This window comes from Apostichopus japonicus, chromosome 19 (genome assembly GCF_037975245.1).
Source record: "Apostichopus japonicus isolate 1M-3 chromosome 19, ASM3797524v1, whole genome shotgun sequence".
NCBI classification, from domain to species: Eukaryota; Metazoa; Echinodermata; class Holothuroidea; order Aspidochirotida; family Stichopodidae; genus Apostichopus; species Apostichopus japonicus.
This window is the reverse complement of record NC_092579.1, coordinates 7,023,439-7,048,399: the sequence shown is the minus strand read 5'-3', so window position 1 is coordinate 7,048,399 and position 24,961 is coordinate 7,023,439. Positions and strand designations below refer to the sequence as shown.

Sequence of the window (24,961 nt, the reverse complement as noted above, 5' to 3'; positions counted from 1 at the left end):
GAATCTAAAAACCCTTCTTTCTAGCCAAATATCTGCATCTGGCTCAAAAACTTTTTTTTTTCCCTCCCAAAAAAATTAAAGAAAAGTTGCTGTCTCCATGACTCTCTTTCTATGATCAATGTTAACTTAACTGTTCAAATGGCGAAAAGAAATGATGTGTTAGTGATACATTTTCTTATGTGTTAACATCACGTACACCTATCGTTTGTCTTGTGTTTACTGTACTTCACGTTCAAGTTCGTGTTCAGAAAAAAAATACATTCACCATCGTCCCGATCAACTGATGATCTTGTCATCAAGATAACTTCTCAAATAAATATGTACTTACTACCATCTAAGAATTTCTGTTAACTAAGGAAGAGTTTGCAACTAGGTCGGTTGCTTACTGTTTAACCTGCTAATGACGACAAAGTAGCATTCATTAGTTAACACAAAAACTTTTTTGCCCCAGAAAGAGAATCTTCCTAAATGTAGATATTATTGTAAAACCCCTCCCGAGAAAATATGTTCAATTGCTCTACCCCCAATTGCTCTACCCTGATTCTGTTCAATTGCTCTATCCACGCTATTAAACCAATTATTATCATTCCAGAGAGAAATATGTAAACAGTGTAGCTGGGTGAAAAAAGATTACAGATTCATGGGTGTGAAAAACTGGATGCGCGATTAATCAATTTTTCGGGGGGCACAGTCTGAGTTCAGGTGCTGCCCTTGACGAGTATGCTGGGATTTTCGGAGGCTTCGGCTGAGCGTAACTCGATTATGACCAATAGGAGATTGTAAAAAATTGCTTAACAATATGATTGGTCCAATAAATTCAATAGTGGCTGACAAGGTGTTAGAAGGTACGAAATTTCACAAGGCTCTAGCCATGTTTGCGGGTGGGTTGTCTTAGTGGTAAAAGAAATTTCTCTCAAAAGAGTGAAGAGAAACTACCGTCTACACTTTCAAGCACAAGTTGAAAACTGCCACTAGCAAAAGCGGGGATTAGGTAGCAAAGATAATAAGTTGTGGTCCATGAACATAAACAAACAGCCAAATGAAAGACGCCTAAATCTGATAACTGATAAGAATGCGTAGTGAAAGTAAACTTCAAAATATAATAAAATCTGTTAGCCAAAAAAGAATATTCAACCCTTTTACTCCTTTAGTATTTTCTGGTTCAAGCCTGATGCAAGGTGTATCTTGTGAATAATGGACTGTAATTGGTCTAATGTTACTTTCTGCATCATTTGTTTTTCAACTCACAGAGCCCTGCTCAAATGTTTTCTCACTGCTAGCTTTTCTGGGCCGGCTGCATGCACAGCTGTACATACAGTACTAGGTATTGTGGATTGTGCAATGTACCTTTCAAGACTAATTACAAGTTTTAACGTTCATTCTTTGAACACGAACTATGCTCTGCTTTGTGCTGTTCTATTTATTATACTTTAATTTAACGCAGAGGATATGGAGAAAGTCTCTTCAAACACATTGGATATAACAATATCTTTTGAATTGCGTCTTGTCATTTGAGTGTGTACTTCTCACTACTACTAATGTTGGCCAACAAGGTCAGTTCAATACTACAACTTCCCCTAACTGATGCAGGCATACTGTATAAGGGCTGCATCGCCTAATTTTAGGCCTAGCTATCCCTCTCAAGCACTGTATGTATGGTGTGTGTCGATCATAGCGAATGTCGTCTAGCAGAAAACCTTTCTCTTGTTGCAATTTACTTTCATATTGCAAAAAGAACAGTAAATAGGAGAAACCAATATGAATACATAACAGATGGAAGCTTTATCTTTTTTTTTTCAGTATTTGTAATTCAAATTTCTTTTGATCTTTTTTTTGGGGGAGGGGGTTTAGGTTTTCTTACAATAAAATATAGTACCGATATTTGGTCGGCAAAAACTGGTTTCTGTGTTAAAACTGTTTTCCGTGCAAGCTGAATCTTGAGCACCTACCTCCCTGATCTGCATGTTGATCAATCTTGTTGTATAATGCTGAGATTTGATTCTTTATGGCCCTTTGCTCTAACTAATGATTTCTCTGGCCCTCTTAGTGAACCATGTATGAAAGCTCAAGAATTGTACAGCCCTGATCACACAACTAAGTGACTCTTCTGCAACTAGCTCCAGCTGAAGGCTGGACTAATTTCAGTAATGATAGGTTATTGTTTTACCAATCAAAATTGAGATTTCAGAGGAATGTCCTCAGGTCAAAAATTGTTTGCCCTCCCTGATCCAGAGAGCTTTACAAGTACCCAAAAATTGGTTCTGCTTTCCTTTTTATCTCAATACATTACATGTATAGAGATATTGTAACAGTAAGTGGGACTTTCTCTTCTCTTAAAAATTTTTCAGCGTCTTCAAACAAAGTTCTTTTTCTCTGGAATTTCCAGAGCAAGAATATATCATATAGACCAACAAAAGTTACTATTTTTTATTCCAGAATTGTATCTCATTCTGTGACTTTTTCACCGATTTATGTCCAAATCTGGCCAATTTGGACTGAAAACACACTTTGTCAGACCTGTTTTGCACACGCTCCAAAACTTATGTTTTATGAAAGAGAATAGAATAGAACTGTCTTTCAACAGTGGTATCGTCTAAGATAGGGTCCTATGTATTATATATTTTATTAAAATTTTAAACTTCCATTTGTTGTTTACAGGTAGGTATTAATAAGAATTTTACTACATGACATTTAATGGCTTTTATTTGCTTTATTTGATGTTTAAATGATTTTTCTTTCTTAAAACAACACTGAGCTGCCGCCCCTACTTTTAGTAAAAAGGTCCGTTTTTGATGATTAAGCCCCGCCCCCAAGTCTGTTTTGTAGCAGATTGGCTATGACTCATAACAGCTACATGTTAGATATACGAAAATGGCTACCCTCGCGAACAATTTTCTGTTCTGTAGTTAGGTACGCGAGGTGTTAGTGTATTGCATGCTAATTACATTCTGTACTGCTGAATTCTACGTAACATCCATTTAAGGATAGTACTGGTGTAGTGTTCAACCGATTAACCTAATCGGAATCGGTACGAATATTGCGTAATCGGTACATAATCGGTATCGGTAAAAATTACGTGGAGTACCAGTTATGTCATACCGATTATTCAAAAACATATGGAAGGTGAAAATATCATTATTCAAAAACATATGGAAGTTGAAAATATCAACTGATGAATTAGGTTTGTTCTTTTACTACGAAATATTAAAAAAAGGCACCCCCTATACGTCTTTCACAGTGTATACTTTCATCAAATTAGGCTGCCAGGGTCGCCGATTTTGCTTCCTTCGTGGTTATTGGCTGCATATTTCTTGGCACAGTAAGCATAGCAGCAATAGCAATTTCGCGAATTCAGGAATGTGCTGGACAGGGTAGGAAATAAGCGGGGGCAACGGGCGATTCGCCCTCGCAAGTGCTAAAAAGCCCTCCTAAAGCACAATTACGAGTGCGAAAAAGAAAAATGAAATATAAAAAAATCGCCCTCTTTATATCAGGTGTCTGTGTAAAATTAATTGTGACATGCGTTTGCTTTAGCTAGGAATTGCAGTTGCATCGCGAATCGCGCAGTTTTCTCACCCCGCATCAAAATTTGAAGCAGTGCGAGAGGGTCGCGCACAATCACCGGGAACTTCCCGTGGTAAATTACGGCCTGCAGTACCAGCGAAAATAACCTAAAATCCTCACAAATCTCCGACCACATAGTAGCCTTACTTCACACTAAATCAACTGCATGGAAATCTGAACTTGACATCTGTTTATTCGCTCTAGTTGTGTCGCAAATTAAAACTAAAAATATCCACGGAAACTGCAATCTTCGACCACATGTTAGCCTAACAACCACACTAAGTCAATGGGAAATGTAGCCTAACCATCGGTTTGCAAAAAAAAAAAAAAAATTGCGTAGCTTAGTTTACAACTTTCAATTTGCTGGAAATCGGCATTTGTTTGGAAGGTAATGTAAGTGATATGTCTTATAGAGGGAATGTTATATTTTATATTGGAGTAGTTTCTAGTTGTTATTATTTCTTTACATCAATCTGGTATTACATTTTAGAGTAATTTTAAACAAGTTACGATGGTACAATTTGCTTTTCAGTTTGATTGGCCTAAGCTTACACATTCTAATTGAACCTGAATGGAGTTATATAGGTAACGAATAGGTATGTTTAACTTCAAGTTCGTAACATTTCTATTTGTTCATAAACGGTATAATACTGAAAATAAGTACAAAATATTGTCGGAATGAAGGCAATATGTCATTAAAATTTACACTTTGGTAAAGATTGCAGATGGATGGTTTGTCTGAGATACTTTTTGAGATGGATATTTTGAGTAACTATTCGTAGCCCATTTCAAGCCATTAACAGGTGACATTTACGTCGAGGTGGTTAGGCCATTCGCTTAGCACAGTGCTGACTAGGTAGGATGTCATATCTCCGTATTTTGGAAATTTAAAAAAAAAAAATTTCTTTCCGAGAAACTCCAGAGGTAATTTGGTACATACAAAATGGTACCTTAGAGCCTTGTATAACAACGAAGCAAAAGGAAAGTGGGGAAAATCACAACAATTGTTTCTGTCAAACTTTATTGCCGATTTCGTATAAACGGGATATTTTCTCATTTTCAAATAATCGGAATCGGTACGATTATGAAAAAATAATCAGTAATCGGTATTTTCTGTTATGCATAATCGGTTGAACACTATAATGGTGTTCAGGTAGCTTTTCAGAGCAAGGGCCATGATAAGTTTGTTTGATTGCCCTTCATGTATTTTGTATAATTACGTATACACATTCTTGTATTTCTGAAGGCTATTTACTGTAGGCCTAGTGCAATTTAAAAAAAATATATATATATAGGCCACTAGGCCTATTAGGCTTTCAGTGATAGCCACATTAGCATTGTACTGGTGTTCAGACAGCTTTTCCTAGGAAGGACCAGGGTAAGTTTGTTTGATGGGTACGTATAAAAGAGGAGCCGGCCATAGCATCACAACTTTGATAAGACAATAAAAATTGTATAAGGTTATGTTTTATTTATAAGGATATAGGCCTAAGATGTATAAGGTTATAAGAAGTATGTTTAGCTTTCTTCTGAACCTGTAATGTTTGACATCAAATGTACAAAGAATTAAAATAAAATAACAAAATGGAGAGGAACTGAGGTGGCTATTAGGGGAAGAGGAGGCCACCCATCACTTGCATATAAAAACTTGTAATCTTCTTTTACATTATTTTTTCCAAGTCATAAATCCATGAAATCTTCATGTCCGAAAAATTGAGATGGAAAAACGTGGGTTGTTTTGATATCTAGAAGTGGACACAGTTTTGATGGTAGTCACCACTACAGTCTACATTAACATACAGTAGGTCAATAGGCCTAGCTCTCAAGGCAGGCATCAAGAATATGGTCGAGTTGTTCGCCTCTTCTAATTTGGCTGTTGTCATTGACATCAAACTATATGACCAAAAAGTCCAACAGAGACTGACCTAAGATGAAGGATACCACATGAAAAACAAGTTCTTAAATATTCTATGACATTACTAAACCTTGCAACGTCGTTCTTTCGACTAACAGGCAATAAGCGCTAAAGGCAAGACTAGCAGGATAAAGTGTAACCTGCAGAGACTATTTGTGGCAAAGTAGCAAAAATGCAAGTTATATATTTGTTGTACCATGATTGATATTGATAATTGTAGAGACAGAGCAAAGATTTGAAATTAGGAATCAAAATTAAAACTTCCAGTATTGAGATACTGCATCATTGATGCTCTTGTTTGATTATGATACCAAAGGCTCATTTCCAAAATGTGTGTGTTTATGCATGTGTATATGACGGCTTAGCTTTTAAAATATGACATTGAAAAAAAAACACATGTTAATCAATGTCATTTGAGGTTGGTAGACGCCCCATTAGTAGTAGATAATTTTTGGGTTCCCTTCTCATGAATATTGATGAGTGGGCAGGACTTACCAATGTAACATTTTTTAATGTCAATATCTCTGCAACCATATATGTTCAATTTAGTTCAAATTTGATATGGTGATGTAACTACATAGTATGTACATGTTCTTAGCAACAACAATTTTTAACGCAATAAAATGCATGCTGAGTGAGGCTTAATGGGAAATAGTCAAAAACAGCTATTACACACAATATCTCTAAAACCACAAGATGAATTCAATGTTAAACTTGGTAGGTAGATGCCCTGTGATGAGTAGATTGCTTTTGTTCCCGTGCCATGGGCAGGGACTAACATAAACTTTTTTCATACTGGTATGGTGATGTTCATACGTAATAAGCACATTTTCATGTCCTCTCAAACTTTACATCATAAACATTCTGCAAATTCCAAGAAAGGCTTTGAAACACAAGACATCCTTGGCATATACAGTATTATGTTTGTCACACTACATTCATACAATCAACCGTGTGGTTTTCTGTGTACATATCAGGAATGTTAATCAGTGAACATAAAATTCTTCATCATATATCTCTGAAATGATATATCTAATTAGCATTATACATGAACGTGGATCCATAGATACATGCTTATGAGATCATAAAATTTGACCTCATTAACATTCATGCATGTTTCTATTTTTATTCTATGTCACTAATAGACTTTGTCAACATGACAACTAATTCCTGGTACCTTCCTTTATATGTTGCCGCATTAGTCAATAGATAATCCCCCTTCATTTTGGATTGAATGAGTTCATATTACCATTTATGGCATACCACACTATGGATAAGTTTGGGCATCGGAACCAATAAACCTTTTTATTTTCTGATTTCTTTCATTTGTTTGGTTATGAGCTGTTGTCAAATGAATACATCTACCTGGCTGTTTGTTTCTCTCACCTTTCTCACATGCAGACCAAGTAAGGAGATCATCAGTGAAACTAAGTAGTCTGCCAGTGGGACGGAAATTTCTCATGATAAGAGACGGAAAGCAGTAAGTTTGTAATAAAACCTGTTGGCTGTACAGTAGATGCGCACTCGCAGTTCTTTTTTTTTTTTGGTTACTGCAAGTGACTTGTGGCATTTGTCTTGGCTTCTTTCAATGAAGATCATGGTCAATGTGAAAAGTTCCCTGGATTGGTCTTTGAAATTCACTGAACAAGGACCCAAACCAAAAAGCACATAAGTTAATGGTCATATTCAAGACCATGTGGAATGGCTTGTTTACTGTTAAAGCAAGTCATGTAAATTGAGAATTGGAATTTGTCACAGAAGAGAACTTTTCAAGTTTACATTGATTGCATTTGTTGAAAGGATTAATATCATAAAGTGGTTGCATTGATCCAGATTATTGAGGTTGGTATGGCTTTATATCATTCCGTTATGTTAAATTCTTTTTTGGCCATCCATCTTCACTGTATGCTTTCTTTTCGACTTTTGAGCTTCCCTTTATACTCATTAACTTCAATATTATTTGTCATGGTTTTATCTTTTTTCCTCTCTCTTTTTTATGTGAATATAAAGAGCTATTATTCACTTTAAATATAGCAAAGCTTTAAAGAGCACCAATCTCATATCATGTATAGCCTTGCCATCTCTTCAGGTGCACAGATTGCTTGGTTATTAAAATCGCACTTGTACAAAAGTCTATCTGTTGGGCATCCTGATACATTTAACTTTCATGTATATACATACTACCAATATATACAGTACGTGAACCAAGAATCACTCTTAATTACACACACAAAAAAAGAAGAAAAGCTGAAATTTTTGCCCCACAGTTTTATCTTTGTACAGTATATTGTGCTTCTCTTTTTTAAGTAGATGACATGTATTGAACTTCTTACAGGTTACAAAAAAATAAAAAATCCCAGTTCCAATCACTTTGACTATAATTTAATTTGAAACTGTATGCCTAGAAATGGAACGGCACATATGCAGTGTAACATTTTTGTATGCAAAATGAAATACTGTTTGCATTTCATTTTCATGCTGCAGGCTTTTAATGCTAAAGGCTCTTGGTGGCAGCCGTTCTGTCTACTCTATTGAAGAAAAAGGAACACCTCGAACAGGAATTACCCGTGAGTTTACAATTTAATCCCTCACAAAGCTGATCATCATTTCACTTCTTTCAGCCATACTCTTCTTTGCTTGATTCTGAAATATAGTTCAATAAATAACTAACCTGCATTAAATTCATCTTAAATTGGCACACCCAGAGCTGATAGATAGCTCTATATCCAACATAAAATTGCATGGATAAAAGCAGTGGAAATCATGCATGCAGTTGTTGCCTTATTTCATTTCAATCATTTTGCATCGTCTCTGTTGAAAACTTGTTGAATGTTGAGCATAACCATATGTATGTGGTTGTCTTTTTGCAGGATCTGGCAAGAGACACTTTCAGTTTTCGCTCCCCAAATTTGTGAACGGCTTAGAAGGTATGAATGACCATAGCCAAGAAAGTGAACATGTAGTTGACAAGAACTTGCAGCCTAGAGTCACACAACCAAGGAGGGGTCATTTTGCAAAGAAATCTACAGGCAATAATTTGAGGCACACAGTGAGTGGTCTGAAAGGCGGTCCTGCCGGTAAATCTGGCCAGCAACATTCTAAACACAATGTATCAAGTACTGCCAAGAAAAGTATTCCTAATTCTTTGGACAATGTCAACCAAGCAGGCTCAACTCAAAGGGCCAGAAATCTTAGCAGTGTGCAATCAGAAGACTTCCGAATAGCAAAGGGTGTGAGTAAAAGAGATGATGACACGTCTGAGAGATCCCAAACATTGAAGGAGACCAAGAAAGGTAAAGCATCTGATGCTGGACGTAAACATGCCCAGGAAAGGCAAAATGTTACTGAGAGAGTTGTCAATAAAAGGAGTGACTCTTCTGTTCATCCGTCTAAAGATAGTTTGAAGAAAGAGAGAGTTAACTTTGAGGTTGCCAAAGATTTGAAAAAAGGAAAGCACAATGTAGGTAACAAGGAAAACCATCTAAAGCTGAAGGATGTACAAATAACAAAGGAGCATCCTTCTAGTAAAGCTTCTTTAAAACAGAAAATGGAGCCAACAGTATTTTCTAGCAAGGAACAAACAGCAATTTCTAAGCAATTGAAAGTTACATCTACTGCAAGCTCAGGAAGTAGTAGAGAAAGAACTATTACTGATGGAAATGAAATTGAAGTAACAACAAATATTCGCCCCGATGTTTCTAACTCTACACCTGACAGTGCACCATCAGTTGAGGTCACAAGGCTCTCTGATGACCAAAAATTGATCACCAGAAGCTCCAAATATATAGAAAAGTTCACATCAATGACAGAAAACCAGTCTCCCAAAAAGGTGGCCATGACGACAGGCCTAAAACGGCAGCGTGCATCTACACCAACCCCTGAATCTCTTGTTGAGAAGAGTGTATTAGGAAGGCTTTCAAGAAAAAGACACAGAAGTGCTTCTCCTGTAGTACCTGCCCTGTCATCTGAGAAAAAACTTGAAAGGAAAGTTGCCAATCAACCTGTTAAAACAAGCAAAGAGTCAATAAAATTGGATTCTAAGAATTTTGAAAAAGTTAGAAATGCTTGTAAAAATGCTATAAGTCAAAGGAAGGAAAAGACCAGTTTGGAAAAGGGCGCTTCAGACGTCTGCCAAGCACATGTGAAGCATTCCACTGAAGTTCAAAGCTCTGTTACCCATGAAGCTACACAAGCCCAAAGAAACAGCAGACAACAGATTTCTGAAGATGATCTCCCACCTGGTAAAAGGAAGAAAACCACCAGCTCAGTAGATTTGAAAGTACCTTTGTGTGAAAATATTTTAACTGCTACCTCCAGATCCTCAGATTCTGAAGATGGTTTAACAAAATTGATGAAAGATTTTCAGAGTGCCATGTCTTCACCTTCACTGACAAAAGCTTCAACTCAAGCATTAAAGGGAAACCTCAGGTACATTTCCAAGAAAACTTCTAGACACTTAGGAAATGGTAAATCGACACAAAGTGTTGTGAGCAATTTAGAGCAAACTGATCAGAAAGTTGCAGGAGAAAAGGCTTCCTCTACAAAGACAGTAGGTGTCTCTCATGACATAAATAAATTACAACCAGAAGATATTTCTAGTGATGAAGATTTTGAAACGTCTCAGGACCCACATGTTGTCTCAAGTTCTAAAGTAGCATCTAACATACCTAGTACTGGAGATGTTTTTTTTAGTAAAGCAAAGCAATCTTCTAAACTATCTATTAAAATACCTGAAGCAAAGTTAACTCCCTCCAAAGATAACTTCTTAGTTGTGGATGAGGTTGGATTTACACCAGATGAAAGTAATTCATCACAGAGTGTAAGTTCCTCTGAAGTAGGACATACACAGTCGCCAAATGCCTCAAACAAGTTGGTTGAAGAAATAGCTGCTTCAAAACCAAAATCATCACTAGTGCAAATTTCTGATGATGTGCTGGGCACTTTTGACCTGCCAGAGAATAAGTGTGCACTGCCAGTTGCCAGTCAAGAGGAGAAAGATGCAGAAATGAGACAAAGGCAGGCTGCAGTGGAAGTCAAAGTATTTGCCAAAGAAGGAAATCCACTTAATGTTTCTACCAGAGTTAAAGTTGCAAACACCCAGACAACATTCACACAAACTGAAGATCAGGTGGAGAAGAAAGGTAAAGATAATTTCTCCTATGTCAAAAATCTAAATTGAGCAGATACTGTTCTTTGAGAGATTTAACAGAGAATTGTTCTGCTTGTGTGGTTATTGTTGTTCTTTATTGGGTATGCATGCCAAACCCTGATGGTACCACGTAAAAATGGTTCCTGGATATTTTATACATTTACTAATGTAAGTGTCAAATATTACTAGAAATTATATACCAACTGTTAAACTTAACTTGTGTAGTAGAGCATCCAAAGCATACTCTTGAATGAATATCTGTTTGTTTATTTCATCAGTTTAACGATGTTCATCAATGTTTTGAGCTAACAGTATTAGCATTGAAAATATTTGCCTTTGCTTCCCTAGATGTGGCCATCGAAACAATGTCATTGAAGCCTGACATGAAGGACCAATCAGTGCAATTCAGCAGTATAACTAATGATATTGATCCAGAGGTATTTTAAAATTTTTGCTTTCTTGAGGCATGTGGAATGAGCTTGTATTTTATTCCTTACCATAGGCGAAAGGAACGATGCGATGGTGATGGCATGTGTGTGTCTGTATTTGACACTTGTTTGTAAACATGGTAGCTCAAAAAGTTCTTGGTGGATTAACTTCATACTTGGTATTTAGATCCATCTTATTGAGTACAAGAATGGTATATTTTTTTCTGTGAAGTTCAAAGGTCGACAGGTCAAAGTCTGAAACTTTGAAAACATGATCACTCAAAGAGTACACATTTGGAACTTCCTACTTGGTATGTAGATCCAGTTTGGCGATTGCAATAACCATATCACAGTTTGTACAGGTCAAAGGTCACATGAAGTCAACATGTGTCAAAGTATATTATCCTTGTAAACATGCTAATTCAAATTAAAGCTGCAATTACTTGTAAGTTCTCCCATGCCATGATTTTCTTTTGGTAATTAACATATTTTGGTCAATTTCAGTTCAGTTTCTCAACTGGTTTTTCAAAAATACTTGTAGTCATGCAGGAAAAGAAATCTGCTTCAGAGAGTCGATATTCTTGTGTTAGGGGCTTTAAATAGGTTCAAGTGGCTCTTATCAGCTTCAAGGGGTCAACAGGTAATCTCAAAATTTGGCCTTATTCTCTGTTTCATACTAGATAATTTTGGCAGTGAGTTGTAAACTTATTTCACAGTGTATAAACAATATCATGTTACACTCTACAAGAAAATGCCCATTTGCTCGCATCTATATTTCACCTACAAAGACTGTTCTTTCTGGATATTGAAACTTTTTGGAATAAAAAGTATTTACTGTAAAATCCTTACCAGTGAATTAATTAATTTCCACAAGTGAGTGCTACAATAGTAGATGGAATCTCTGATCTCTTGTGCTTCTCACTTAATTCTTATACAAATTCAACTCACTTGCTCTACAATTATGAGCAGATTATACGGTAGGGATTCACAAAGCCGACTGGCTTTCTGGTTATAGTTAAACTAATGTTGATTAACACAGCCTCCCTTACTGCAAAGATAGTACTGACCACCTTCGGCACCATATCTTGGCAGAAGTAGTGCATGAAGAATGTTCAAAACAATGGTTGAAAAAAGCAGACTTGTCCTCAATAGAATTGCTTATCATGTCTGGGGAGTTTGTTTCATGTGCAAAGTGGGTTCATTTGTTTTTTTTTAAAGTGTCTCTGCACATGTATTTTATGAGAACTGACCTCAAGGCATCATCAAGAGTCCATGATTTGTTCAACAAAGATGTAAATAACATGCTTGATCTTATATCACTTAACCATAGGTGACAGTCCAGTAATCAGTAGGTTAATCAGTATCACTGCATGATGGTGTTTCTTTCATGGTTCCTAGCCATATTCATGGGGAGATTGTAGTGGTTTCTGTGGAGGTGAAGACACTTCCTATGAAGGTGGAAAGAATTAAAATGGCCTTGTGTATGTGTTTGAGCTAATGGTATTGTTGCATGGTAAGCCCTGTGTTGTAAGGAAGGCCTAAAGACTGATATTAATTCAGGTATTTGTATAATACGCAGGAAATTACGCCAATTGTCACAGCAATGTTTGAAAGTGAATGTGAGGAAAAGGAGAGACTAAAGAAGGCTTTGGATGAAAAAATTGGGAAAGAAGAGAAATGGCGCAACATGGTGAAGGACTTGTGTAGACAGCTGCGAGAATTACGTCAGCAACTTGAGAAGAAAGAGGTAAGCAATGTCTTAAAGTTTTGTGTGTGATATAGTCTACCATCCTCTTGATGAGGATGTATGTTGATAGGGTAAAACTGGTTGATACTGGCCATGGTAAAGTAGCTTTCAATGTTTAGTTAGTGAGAATGGTACCAGTAAGGAAAGAAATGCTCTGATCTGGATATGAGGTGCTGAAAGTGTGTTTTGAGTAGTGGCCTAAGTTAAATGCTAAGAGCTTATGGGTAAAATGCTATTGGGATATGCTTGGCTTGTTCAACAGTTTCACTGGATACAGCTTAAGACTGTGCAGTAGTCATTGTATTACAAGAAAGCTGCAACTTATTTTGAGGTTTATTGTATTATGAATTGATGAACCTTCCTCTCCTACTTTGCCCTGACATCTTCCCTAGATATTTGTTCTTCCTTGCCTCTGACAGCCACATCATCTATTTTGCCCAGATCCTTATACTATGCAAAATTCATACACACTAAGTTCAAACACATTAAAGGGTTGGCACACTCACCAAGATGGTGAAGTAAGTGGTCAGAACAAACAGTTTCTTTTGACAATATGCCAATTAAAAGAAGGAATGCTGACTGTGTGTATGTAAAGATGAGCCCCTCAAGAGGCAGGAACTCATTCTGCAAGTTGATAACTTCACTAGAATAAAACCTTTGCTTGCAAGGTTACAATTCAGTCAATATCATGTAACTACTGTAAAGGAGATGTGATGAAAAGGACAAATGCCAATGCTCTTATATCAGCAGACAATTATGAGTGTTACGAGTATTGGATGATATATTGCTTAGCAGCCTTTTACGGTTGAATTATTTTGAAACTTGTGTTAAATAGTTCCAAGTTTTAATTACGCAAATAACTCTATATTTATTAATTTACATAATGCAAGGTAATTCCAGTAGAAATTATAATCAATTTGTTTGTTTCCATGTAGCCCGAAAAGCATGCCAGGAATGCCAGTGTTAATACATTTTCTGAAACATCAGCACTTCCAGTGATAATTTCAACACAAGCTACACAGACAGAAAAATGTGAAAGCCCTGCTATTTCATGCACAGTCTCAGCCAAACCATATCAAGAGTCCACTGAAGGACATGCAATAGCCATTGATGAAAACACTGGCAAACAAGGCACAAGTTCTGCTGTATCTTCAGCTGCAAATTCAAATCTCCATGAGCCAATGAAAACACAAACTGTGGCATCACCATCGTCACAGGTCATTTCAGAAAAGGAAACTGATCTTTCAGTTGCAAATGGTGCTGTGAACCTTACCAAACCAGTGCAGAGTCAGAGTTTACATACAGCTATGACAAATGGAACACAGGTAAATGAATAACTTCCTTTCCTTAGCTTGATGTAATTTGCATTATATATCAATTTAATCATAACATGTAGATATCCTGCTGAATTCATTTTAATGAAATGTTACACAGTCAATTCATTATAGTTACTTCCTTATCCTTGAAACTTCAGGATGCATCGAGACTATCGAGATATTTTCTGTTAATTACCTGTTGTAGGTTACGGAACAGTCATCAGAAGCAACTGAAGTAATAGACCTGACTGACTCAGAAGATCCATCCGAGTCTACAATACAAGTCAAAAAGTCCCCAGTGCAATCAATATCCCCTTTGAAGCTTGTAGCAAATCATCGAGGCTTACAAACTTCAGGTCACAATTCACAACCTGTGTTATCCAAGCCAAATATTTTACAGGTTAACAGTAAATCCCTAGCCATAGACCAACCACAAGCAAACATCAGGCCAGTTGTATCACAAGCTGGTATTCCCCAGGTTCCGTCCCTCCGTTCATTGCAACCAGAGAAAACCATGCCTGCCATCATAAGAACATCTCTACCATCTGTGCAGAACATGCAGAGATCCATGCCACACAGACAAATGCAAAACCAATTTCCTGTAACCTCTGTGAATAGGACTTCTGCTGCTCCAGTGATCACCCAGCTGGTAGCCACTCAGGTAATGGCATTGAAACATTGTTTTGTTAAAATGCATTCTTTGTTAAAAGATATCTGCCTTTGTGGAATTCAATTGGAGACAGTGCACACTGGGAACATGGGAAGTAAATGTTTCCACGTTTGAAAGCAGACATGTACTACAAGTTCAACAGTATGAGTTCAATATACAAGCAGATTTGGTTTGTTTGCCAAATCGAAAACCAAGTTCAAGTGCAAGAACTCCAAGTGCAAGTATGTTATCTTGCACCAGTTACTATGCTAGAATTCCGAATTACCCAAGTACATGCAACTATGCTAGAATGCAAGTTTGGGACTCACTGCAAGTCTAAGACTCACTGCAAGTCAAGACTCACTGCAAGACTCACTGCAAGTCTCACTGCATGTACTAAGAAGGTCACTTTTTTTTCCTGTTTGATTTTGAAATCAGCTATAATATTAAACACAAGATATTGGTATACATTGGAAGTGTTTGGGCATTAAAACTTAACACATGAATGCTATCGTGAAGATGGGCAATTTTACTGCAGGTTGGAACTATCATAACAAAACAGACTCAACTAGAGTATCTGATGTTTTACTATGTTTTATTAGCTAGTTCTTCAATCAGCCTCTGAAGAATATCTGCTAGGCTTGAAACGTCAGGCGCACTTACTTTTACACATAGTTCTTCAAAGCACGGAAATGCGATCAATCTTTTATGAAGCTGTGCAGAATGTAGAGCTTTACTAGTGGTGATAAGTGACATTTCTGGAAGTTAATCTTAGAGAGTTGACACATTTCTCTTTTTTTAACAGTCAAAGCAAAGTGTTCAACCTCCTCCCCTTCAGCCTGCACCAACCATTGCTGCTTCTGTGTATAGCAAACCTCAGACCTCTCACATGCCATTGTTATCTTCCACCCTTGGCATATTGATGAGGACTCAACCACAGCAAAGACAAGATCTTGTGTTGTCAAGGGTTTCCCAACAGGCAGTTCAACACCATGGACTTACACCACTGCAACAACAGCAAGTTAAAAACAGTGTTCTCATTGAAGAGTTCAAACGAGGAATGTTACAGCCTGGCCTCTCAACTTATCAAGGATCTGCTAGCATTATGTTACCTGGTGGTTCCCACCAGGTGACAGCTTTACCATTAAGGCTACCCCAAGCCCATCCCCAGGTGCAGTCAACACTACAGGTGAGTAAAGTAATAGTAATGTTAAGTATGTTATAAATAAAGTTGTTAATGAGGGTTTAATGTAAACTTTCCCATTGGAACCAAGCCAACAAAAAGAGACAGATGTAAATCCAAGCAATAACAATTTGCAATGAAATTCGGGAGGGTTTGCATTAGAATTTTAACTCTAGTAGTCTTGTCAGAGAGTGTTCTTTGGCTGCTGTCTTTTTTCTTGCACACCATTTTTTGCTGGGGAAACTTTCTACTAGCTGATATGACTGTTTTCATTCCAGTTATCAGTGTGGTAATTGGTAAGTAAATCTTGAAGTATGATAGCAAGTGCAGAATAAAGAATTTTGATAGCCTTTATTTCGTCAACAGGAAAAGAAAGGAACGATGCTTGATGACAAAAGAGATGGTCTGTCGCGGCAGTTCCAGCAAACGTACCAACTTAGTAATGCTCAGAAACAGGTGGGAAAAGCTCCACAGCTTAAAAGTGGCTTGGTGAGTTTCAAGTTGTTGAGAAGTTACACATTACAATGTTTAAAGTAAACATTACTTGTGTTTGTTCACTTTGCAGTTGATATCCATCTTATTGCAGGCATCATTCAGTCATACCTCAGAATGTTTCAGTTTTCATTGATTTTTTCCTTGTTCTCAGAATGAAATGGAAGGAAGTGAAAAAGTGCAAATGCAGACTTTCAGGAACTTTAAAGTATCTGCTCCATCTGAAATGGTGTCTCAAGGTAAGAGTCCCATCACACGTTCAACCTAAGCATTCAATGATATGACGAATGTTGCTATAGCTTCCCATTGCTAATGCTTTAAATTGAAGCACTTGCCAATACACTATTGTTTTTCCTGACTGTCCTGGTGTATAGTTCAGATGGGAAAGGTGCATTGTTTGCATCATTAACCGACTTTGTTTTAATTCTCCTTTGCTTTTAAGCTCATAGATACCAAGCACCTCCAGCACACTCTTCAGCTCCTGTAACAGTACAACCAGTTAATCACATCAATACATCCACAGTTCGGACACAGTCAACAAATATATTGCAACAAAGGGAAGTTGTTAATGGTGTGAAACAGTTTGTTCCCCTGACAAGTTTGAGTTCCCAACCTAGAAAAGGTGTACAAGTCATCACTGGAAGGACATGGTTTCCTAACTCCAGACAAGGAGATGCAGCAGGGCAAAACCAAGGAACCCCTAGTCATCAGATCATTTCAAAGGGTAATGCTAAGCACCCAGCATCTTTACCAATACTCCAATTATCTTCATCTGTTGCAGAGAAAGGTCCTCTCCTACCTTCCCCAAGTATCCGTATATCTCATAGTCCAGAGGGTGTAGTGTTGTCATGGAATATTACCACTACTCAGGACCATCCAACTGTTAAAAAGTATTTTCTGTATGCTTATCAAGTATTGAATACACCGCCAAGCACATCACATTGGAAACGTATTGGTGAAGTTGGCGCTCTGCCACCTCCAATGGCATGCACCCTTAACCAGTTTCAGCCAGGTAGCACTTACTTCCTTGCTATTTGTGCTGTTGATGTATATGACAGGCCTGGCTACTTTAGTAAAACAGAAGAAGTTGTTATCCCTCGCTCATAGTACTAAATGTGCACTGAAAAATTAAATAGCTATTTCATTGTTTGGTTAAGTGCCAAAATTAATTTATATCATATGACTAATATGCAAGTATGATGGTGGTTTCAAGCCATCCTCACTGAATTCTTTTGTATGAAGATGATGTACAATATTTTAACAGCCTGCATTTCATATGAATGTTTGACACAGGTGTATTGGTGTTTAAATTACAAATGAGTCAGAATCTGTTGTCAGAATCATAATAATTACTTGCCAGGATGATCACTTTGGTATGCACAAAGAATTTGGAGATTGCACTTCACTGTTGTGATACTTTTGATGATATACAATGCAGTGCTTAAATACCTTATGTATTTGAAATGCTTATTGTTGGACATATGTTTTTATATGTATGTGTGTTTCAATTACACAGAAAAATTCACAGTGAATGTCACTAAGCTTCAGGGGCTGTGTATAGAATAACTTATACAAGCCAAGGCATTGTGATTAAGTGACGCTACAGCACCAAACAGAACTTTCAGGGTTTCCTATAAGCAATGACCATATTTATTAACTTTCACAACATGTAGTTTGTAACAGCTTCATGTTGTATAATTTGTGTTAAAGAGTTTAGCGTATAGGATTTTACATCCCATTGTACAATTGTGAATATCTTTAGTTACAATGTTGTAGTTTTTGACCTATGTTATAGTTTCTTAAATATATTTAGAACATTTATGTACCATTGTCTTGTCTTTATTCAAAACCACCTTTCAAATTTGAAGTGAACTAGCTTAAAGTAAGAGTATTTATGAATGGGTGACTGTTCATATCTGATGCACACTAAAATCGATTTGCAGTGGATTCAACTTTGGAAGCAAGTACCCCAAAACCTGGAATTTTGCCTGTGATGTTGCAATTTACTCCACTTACAATGGTAAGATTATTTTTGCCATGAAGATCTGATAATCGTGAACAAACCCCATGGTCTCAGTGAAAAGATGTTAATGTAAGATTGCAGTGCTGTGAGGTTATTAAATATGCATTTTGTTTCTGACAATAGCATGCCATAACCCAAGGCACTTTTACTGCGAATGGTATGCCATCAACAAATCCCTTCCAGTTGATATAATTTGGAATCTCCAATGAAGTTTATTTTGAAACTTGACTTGCAGATCGTTATAAGCAGCAACTAGATCACAGGACCATTCTTCCTCTTTTCACAAGATAGTATGACACCAAGCAGCTGATAAGTGGACTATGGTTTTAACAACACTGATGCCAAATATGGCAACATAATTTTGATGGGATGTGAACAGACGCCGTGAGGCTAGCGGTGATCTGGAATCCAGGATCACGTTACTACCAAACTAATGTACTCTAATCTTCTAACGTGACTAGGCTTCTCTGTGGAAAGTTCGATATATGGAGTCACTGCCTGTTTCCAAGTTCACAATGTGTTACACATTTTTTCTCATCACGTTTGTTACTGAATTGACACGTGGTAAGTGACACTGTTAAATGGAAATTTGGGCATAGCGTACCTTGTCTTCGCGGTCAGTTTTGTGAAGGTGTCCCCTGGACACTGCTGTTTGTTTCGTGCTACGGTTTCGTACAAAAAATCGAACCCTCAAAGATCATTGGATTAGTCTATAGGTTGGCGGTACGCATATACTGGATGACACGTTTGGTAATGGATAATATGTTTGGAAGATAACTTTGTGTAAGCACTTCATCACAGATACAGCATTTTTTAAAGAAAGTGAGTTCCTACCAATTTTTCCTTTAGTTGAACCCCACTACTGAGAGTCGAATGTGGAAACGGACCTGCTGTTCCAAGTCCCAGGAAGTCCACGTTAACGATGCATTCATATGTGATATGATTGTTATTTGAATACATCACTATAACATCGCATGCGTAAGGAAAGGATGACTGAAGTCAATATAACCATCCAATTCATCATTGAGGTTACCACTAAACAAATTAACCTCCCCGGTATGCGCCAGCAGCAACTACTATTGACAGATCATACTGGACATGGAAAGAACTCGATACCGGTCTTAGTGTCGACATTATGTACAGACAGACACGCTTGTTGCACGGTCAATATATCCGAATTGCCGCTCACATTGCTAATCTTGGGGTTGAGAATAGCTCTAATGTAAGATACTTTTTAAGAAAAGTCACCCAGGACAGAACCTGGGCACGAAAACCAAACTACCGAACGACTGGTCCGCTCTCAACCCAGTCCCCTTGCATCGGGGCTGTGACTGTGTGATCATCGTCGGGTGTGTGTCACCATTCCCCTCGAAAGGGAATAGATACTACACATGATCTTGGCCAAAAGGCCGAGAAGCGATCATGTATAAGATTACATTGCAGAGAACGGAGCATCATCCTCTGCAACCCGATCAGCTAAACAGCAGTCACTTCGTCATAGGGTAGTCTACAACACGAATATCGTCCAAGCATGTCGATATCATGTAGTATTGAGATGATACCATTGCAACACTAGGGAATTACATGACAGATTGTTGCGTGCAGGACTAGTGACATCCGACTAACGTTTTGTCAGTGATGATTGACTGCGGGTCCGTCTAAATACAAGAGTTGTTTGATGGAGTTACAACCGCTGTGTGCAGCATTATTTGGGACGTTAGGCTTTGTAATGAACTTCGACAGCACATTGGTTGCAGATTATTATGTGGTGCTTATTTTGGGTTATCATAAACGAACTTCAGTGTTCTTAACATCGCGAATGAAGATACCAAACTACAAGGCCGGCATGTCAATAAAATATTGCAGTTCTGCCAATGGCTACATTAGCAAACTGCTGTCAATGTTTTCATTGACTCTTTGTTCTCCGCGGCGTGTCACGTGCCAGTGAGGAATAGCCATCCGGCGATCAACAGATGAGAATTGAAAGTAGTACACCGATTGCCTCACTGATACGCTTGTAGCCCGTCATTGAGGTGTCCTAAAGCTGCGTTTGTTAACATGTTAACACCACAACCAAAATAGTAGCACATTCATGTGTTCAGTGTGAACTTCAGATTTACCATGTACCAAACTGGTCGAATAGAGGATCTACTACCACTTAAATGGGCGCCCTAAAGTAGAGCTTTCTATACTCACATGAATGAACACATGTAATAAGCCCTGTAACCCTCTGCTGAGACTTGACCACCAAGTTTGGGTACCACCTAAATCGGCCCATCCCTAGCGAATGCTCACTGCAAGGTATGGTCGTCCAAAGACCTACATGTGTGACATATCAGCATATATGGGGACATTTGCCAACACTTGGCTTAACGAGCCATTCTTAACCCTCTAGCTCAACATGTACGGTATTTTCTCGTCAAATCTGAATAACCGGAACGGAGTACTTCCCATCGGCATTGCAGTGGAGACTACTCTGTACTTGGTCACAAACATACTTCATAAGAAAAAGTCACCCAGGAAAGAACCTCGGCACAAAAACCAAACAACCGAATGACTGATTCGCTCTCAACCCTAGTCCCCTTCCTTGCATCGAGACTGACTGTGTGACCATTTTCAGGTGTTTATCACGATTCCATCGAAGGGAACAGATACTACACATGATCTTAGCCAAAAGGCCAAGAAGCCTCTGGCCACAAACATTCAAGAAGACTTCGTTCATGTGGTGAGCCATACAGTTCTGAGGGTCGGATAGGATTTGGACAAACACACGCTGAAGCTATAGACGATGCTTCGCAAATCATACTGATTTACAATGGGTAATCAGAAATCGATCCATGAGGATACAATCCTCAACCTGACACGACCTTGGCGCCTCCGATGTAATGGCACTCATAGTTCCTAGACAGTGGCCCAATTGGCCCCTAGTCCTTAGGGCCTTGCCCTCATTGCAGACAATACATTAACCAACGTTGGTAATTCATTGCAAACCGACTTTTAATTTAAACAGTGGAATGCTCGTAGGCCTACTTATCAATTCAGTCCCGGCTTTTATACAATGGAGGGTTCTTTTCAAATGGTAGGATCCAGAGGCGTCACAATTACCTCGGGGCCCGGTGACCAATAAGTAATTGGTGCCACCAAAGCGAGAATTTGAGAAACCACACTAGTGCGATGAGGTTCAGTCCCCGCATGTTGCCTATCACATTTTTAATTTAATTTGACGTGCACTGTTTGTTTTAATAAGGCTACGGGTACCTAAAGCTCCAGGACTTCCCCCTTCAATCCCTGATGATATGCCTCTCCGAAGAAGCCCTACAAAATCGTTGTTGACTACCGATGTTCTTCTTACTTGATGTACCGGAGGGATGTCAGAACTTAAGTGATAAAGATCCACGGTATACCGATGTTCGCTCGGCATGTTCGTCGTTTACGTTCTTCCTTCCTGTATGCTGTAGTCGCCGAACGTTTACAGGTAAATACTTTCTGTTCGCACAACCGTTCTCGCAGTAGCTATGTTCGTTTCTGACCAAGTTGAAATGACTTTGTAATGAAGGTACGCGGGTGAGGATTCATCCCAGTCTAAAATGCGAAACACCTCGCGGTGCTCAAATCCTTCCCATTCATGTACACTGGAAGCTGAGTTTGAGACCACATAATTCTATACCAGTGGCGTAGGAAGGTACTTTTGAGTGGGGGGGGGGGCTGAAGACTGATGGCCGGCCTGGGGGAGGGGTCTAAGGGGAGGGGGTGTCCCCCTCCCCTTTGGACTTTTTTGCATTTCCAGGTGGCCTCAGATGCAATTTGGTGCAATATAGCACACTTCAACACCCACTCCATTTTGTAAACTTAATTTTGTATTTTCACCTGGCCTTAGATGCAATTTGGTGCTCCAAATGAGATTTTTTTTCTCATTTGGAAATGAAAAAGGGGTTTTCAGACTTGCGGAGCGGGGGGGCGGAATGATACTTCCGCCCCTCCACATTTTTCACTGGGGGGGGGGGGGGCTGGCGCCCCCCCCAGCCCCCCCCCCCCCCCGGTTCCTACGCCCTTGTTCTATACTCATAAACCCATGAGTATTTACACATGAAGAAAATACTGTTCATAACATGGCGGTGACCGCCGTATTTAGTAATCTCTGAGAAAAATGGGATAAACTTATCTGCCATCTACAGTAGGCCTACCTGTACTTCTTACACAAAGGTGCCTCTATTGGAATGTTTACCTCTAAATCGCGCATGGCAGGATTTTTCGCGGAATCGGTCTGTGAATTGGCGAGGTTGAGGTAATCGTGCGTAAAAAAACAACTCCGTTCTGTTGCAACTCACGTAACAAAGATGTTGGACAATTCCATTATAACACAGGGAAGGATTATGGTAGTTTTCGTTCAAAATTTTCTTTCCCAAATATTAACTGCCTTGCCAAATTTGTCCTAAGAGATTCATGAACGGGAGAGAAAAAAATTCACTCTGGGAAATGCCAAGTAATATGTTTCACAAGTGTACGAGTCACCGTCTCCAATGTTAAAGTCCCTGGACAAAGTGGTGTTGACCGTTAACTTATTTAAAAACGTTGTCAACAAGTGTTTGATATCAACTTTTTCCTCTTTTAAAAGAGAGCTAAATTGAATAAAAGCGATTTTGTTAATAAAACAGCGTTGAAAATGAAATCATAGGTTAACACAACGGAGCAGAGTATTGGGGAATATGCAGGTTACGTTTGTCATCGTTAAGGGCACGCGGATGAGGTAGTACCTAATCCCAAAACGAAGAAATACAAAGAGAGGGTTCGAGATTTCTAAGCCGGTTTCCAAATCGATATCAACATAACGAGGGTTTTTCCTGTCCAATCAAAATGAATTTTACAAATATTTTAGAGAAATATGTTAACTATAAAACCATTTGATATGATTTGTTAAATAACAAGGGACAAGAATTATACCAGGTTATCTTGGTTGCTATGGGCGTAAATCTACAGTAAGATATGTGCTTCCAAAAGGATAATCATCACTTCTTTCTTAACTGAAAATTGACGAGGCCTTTTCTCAAGATTGGTTTAAATTGTCCAATGGTGAATGAAATGCGTTGATTTAGTTATATGCTTAGGCACGATGGGCTCAGTTTCTGAGAAAATATACCAGTTATCAGAGTGAATCACACAGTTAAGGGCGTGCACCAAACACGTATGCACCAAACATTCCCACGGGCGGTGCAGTGTCCAGTTTCATTCATCTTACACTATAATAGCCAAAATAGACGTAGGTTCTATGATAAGAAAAACAAGGAAAGAACATTTGTTTTATACCAGCAAAAATCATAACCTTTGGTTTCCAATTTCGTTTGTCGACGTGGCTTACTGTAATCTCTGTCGGGGTCCGATTAATGCAATATATTGAGTTGCATAGAAAAGTTGAGCCATATTAACATTGCTTCGGGGCCTTTTCTCTTATAGATGAACAGAAACACGATTCTTTTGTGTGGGATTCTTTGTCATCGTTGCCAATCAATTGTTGCCATGCAACGTTGTTATGCTCGTCTGCTCTAGCCATTCAAGTTGGTTTATACCTAAATTGTATTGTCTCCACTAACCTTGTTTGTTTTCGAGGTGCGTGTGCCCGCGTTTTGCATGATCAAACAGCACTAATATCATGCCTGCAATTTTGACGACTCTGGTTGATGCAGTATATTGTAATAAATAATCTTTTCAGATCAAGAATAGGTAAAATATAACTATGTCCGCTGCTTTCACATTTTTTTTTTAAATTCAGTCTTTCTTTATCTGATCAGCTTGGCGGTAACAAGAGTAAAAATGTGATATAGTCACGGGTTTGTCACATCGTTTGGTTTTATCGACGTTTAGAATACATGTTTCAAATATGCCGGTTCCCTACCATTAAAATTGCTCTTTATGTGGAGTATAAGATAGTCGTAGTAGGCTGGCCATTGGAACCTATTATCTGAACTGCAAATTGGTTGGTATATTTTGGTATATTTGTGTTCATGAGGAGGGACTCACAGGATCCCGGCAATGGTATGATGACCGGAATTTCATATCTGGGAGGGGAAATAGCTGTCCGCATGTGTGATTGTGTGTGCTAGGGTGTTACATTTAGAATTCTGTTGTCAAAATTTGCCCCCAGTAAACAGCTTAGCCGATTTTCTGCATGCTTGTAGGACGGTGCACCATGATGGGGACACGTGTCCCAGACTTCTAGAGCGAAAGGGGAAATTATGAGTAAAAGTGATTATTTAAATAACTCCAACGTGAAACACTAAATTGATTCCAACCTCCGCAGATATAGTGGGTTTGTCAACTTCTATCAAAATATGTCTTTACCATGGTAACTGAGGTGAAAGATCAACGAAATATCGAAAGAAAGTCGGGGCTAAAATCAAGCAGACGGTGATATTGAGCAATAGCACTGCAAAGGATACATTACAAAAGACGTTAGGTATACATACAGGTATACATATCCTGACATTGGCGAGTTAGGTC

The 24,961-nt window shown here is 38.3% G+C and overlaps 1 protein-coding gene across 8 annotated transcripts in view; it reads left to right on the top strand.

The window, feature by feature from the left end:
• The window catches only part of LOC139959614 (uncharacterized), a 32,731-nt gene extending 14,467 nt beyond the window's left edge, over window positions 1-18,264 (top strand). For 4 of the 8 annotated variants that reach the window (XM_071957357.1, XM_071957360.1, XM_071957359.1 and 1 more), the window contains 11 exons: window positions 6,881-6,959; window positions 7,964-8,046; window positions 8,350-10,620; window positions 10,977-11,065; window positions 12,636-12,803; window positions 13,739-14,128; window positions 14,325-14,780; window positions 15,574-15,957; window positions 16,318-16,440; window positions 16,598-16,682; window positions 16,886-18,264. In XM_071957357.1, the coding sequence (XP_071813458.1) occupies window positions 6,881-6,959; window positions 7,964-8,046; window positions 8,350-10,620; window positions 10,977-11,065; window positions 12,636-12,803; window positions 13,739-14,128; window positions 14,325-14,780; window positions 15,574-15,957; window positions 16,318-16,440; window positions 16,598-16,682; window positions 16,886-17,550 (4,793 nt within the window). In that variant the 3' untranslated portion in view covers window positions 17,551-18,264. The remainder of the gene's footprint in view (window positions 1-6,880; window positions 6,960-7,963; window positions 8,047-8,349; window positions 10,621-10,976; window positions 11,066-12,635; window positions 12,804-13,738; window positions 14,129-14,324; window positions 14,781-15,573; window positions 15,958-16,317; window positions 16,441-16,597; window positions 16,683-16,885) is intronic. The other 4 variants (XM_071957362.1, XM_071957358.1, XM_071957361.1 and 1 more) reach the window with 3 other exon arrangements.
• Window positions 18,265-24,961: the final 6,697 nt, after the last annotated feature.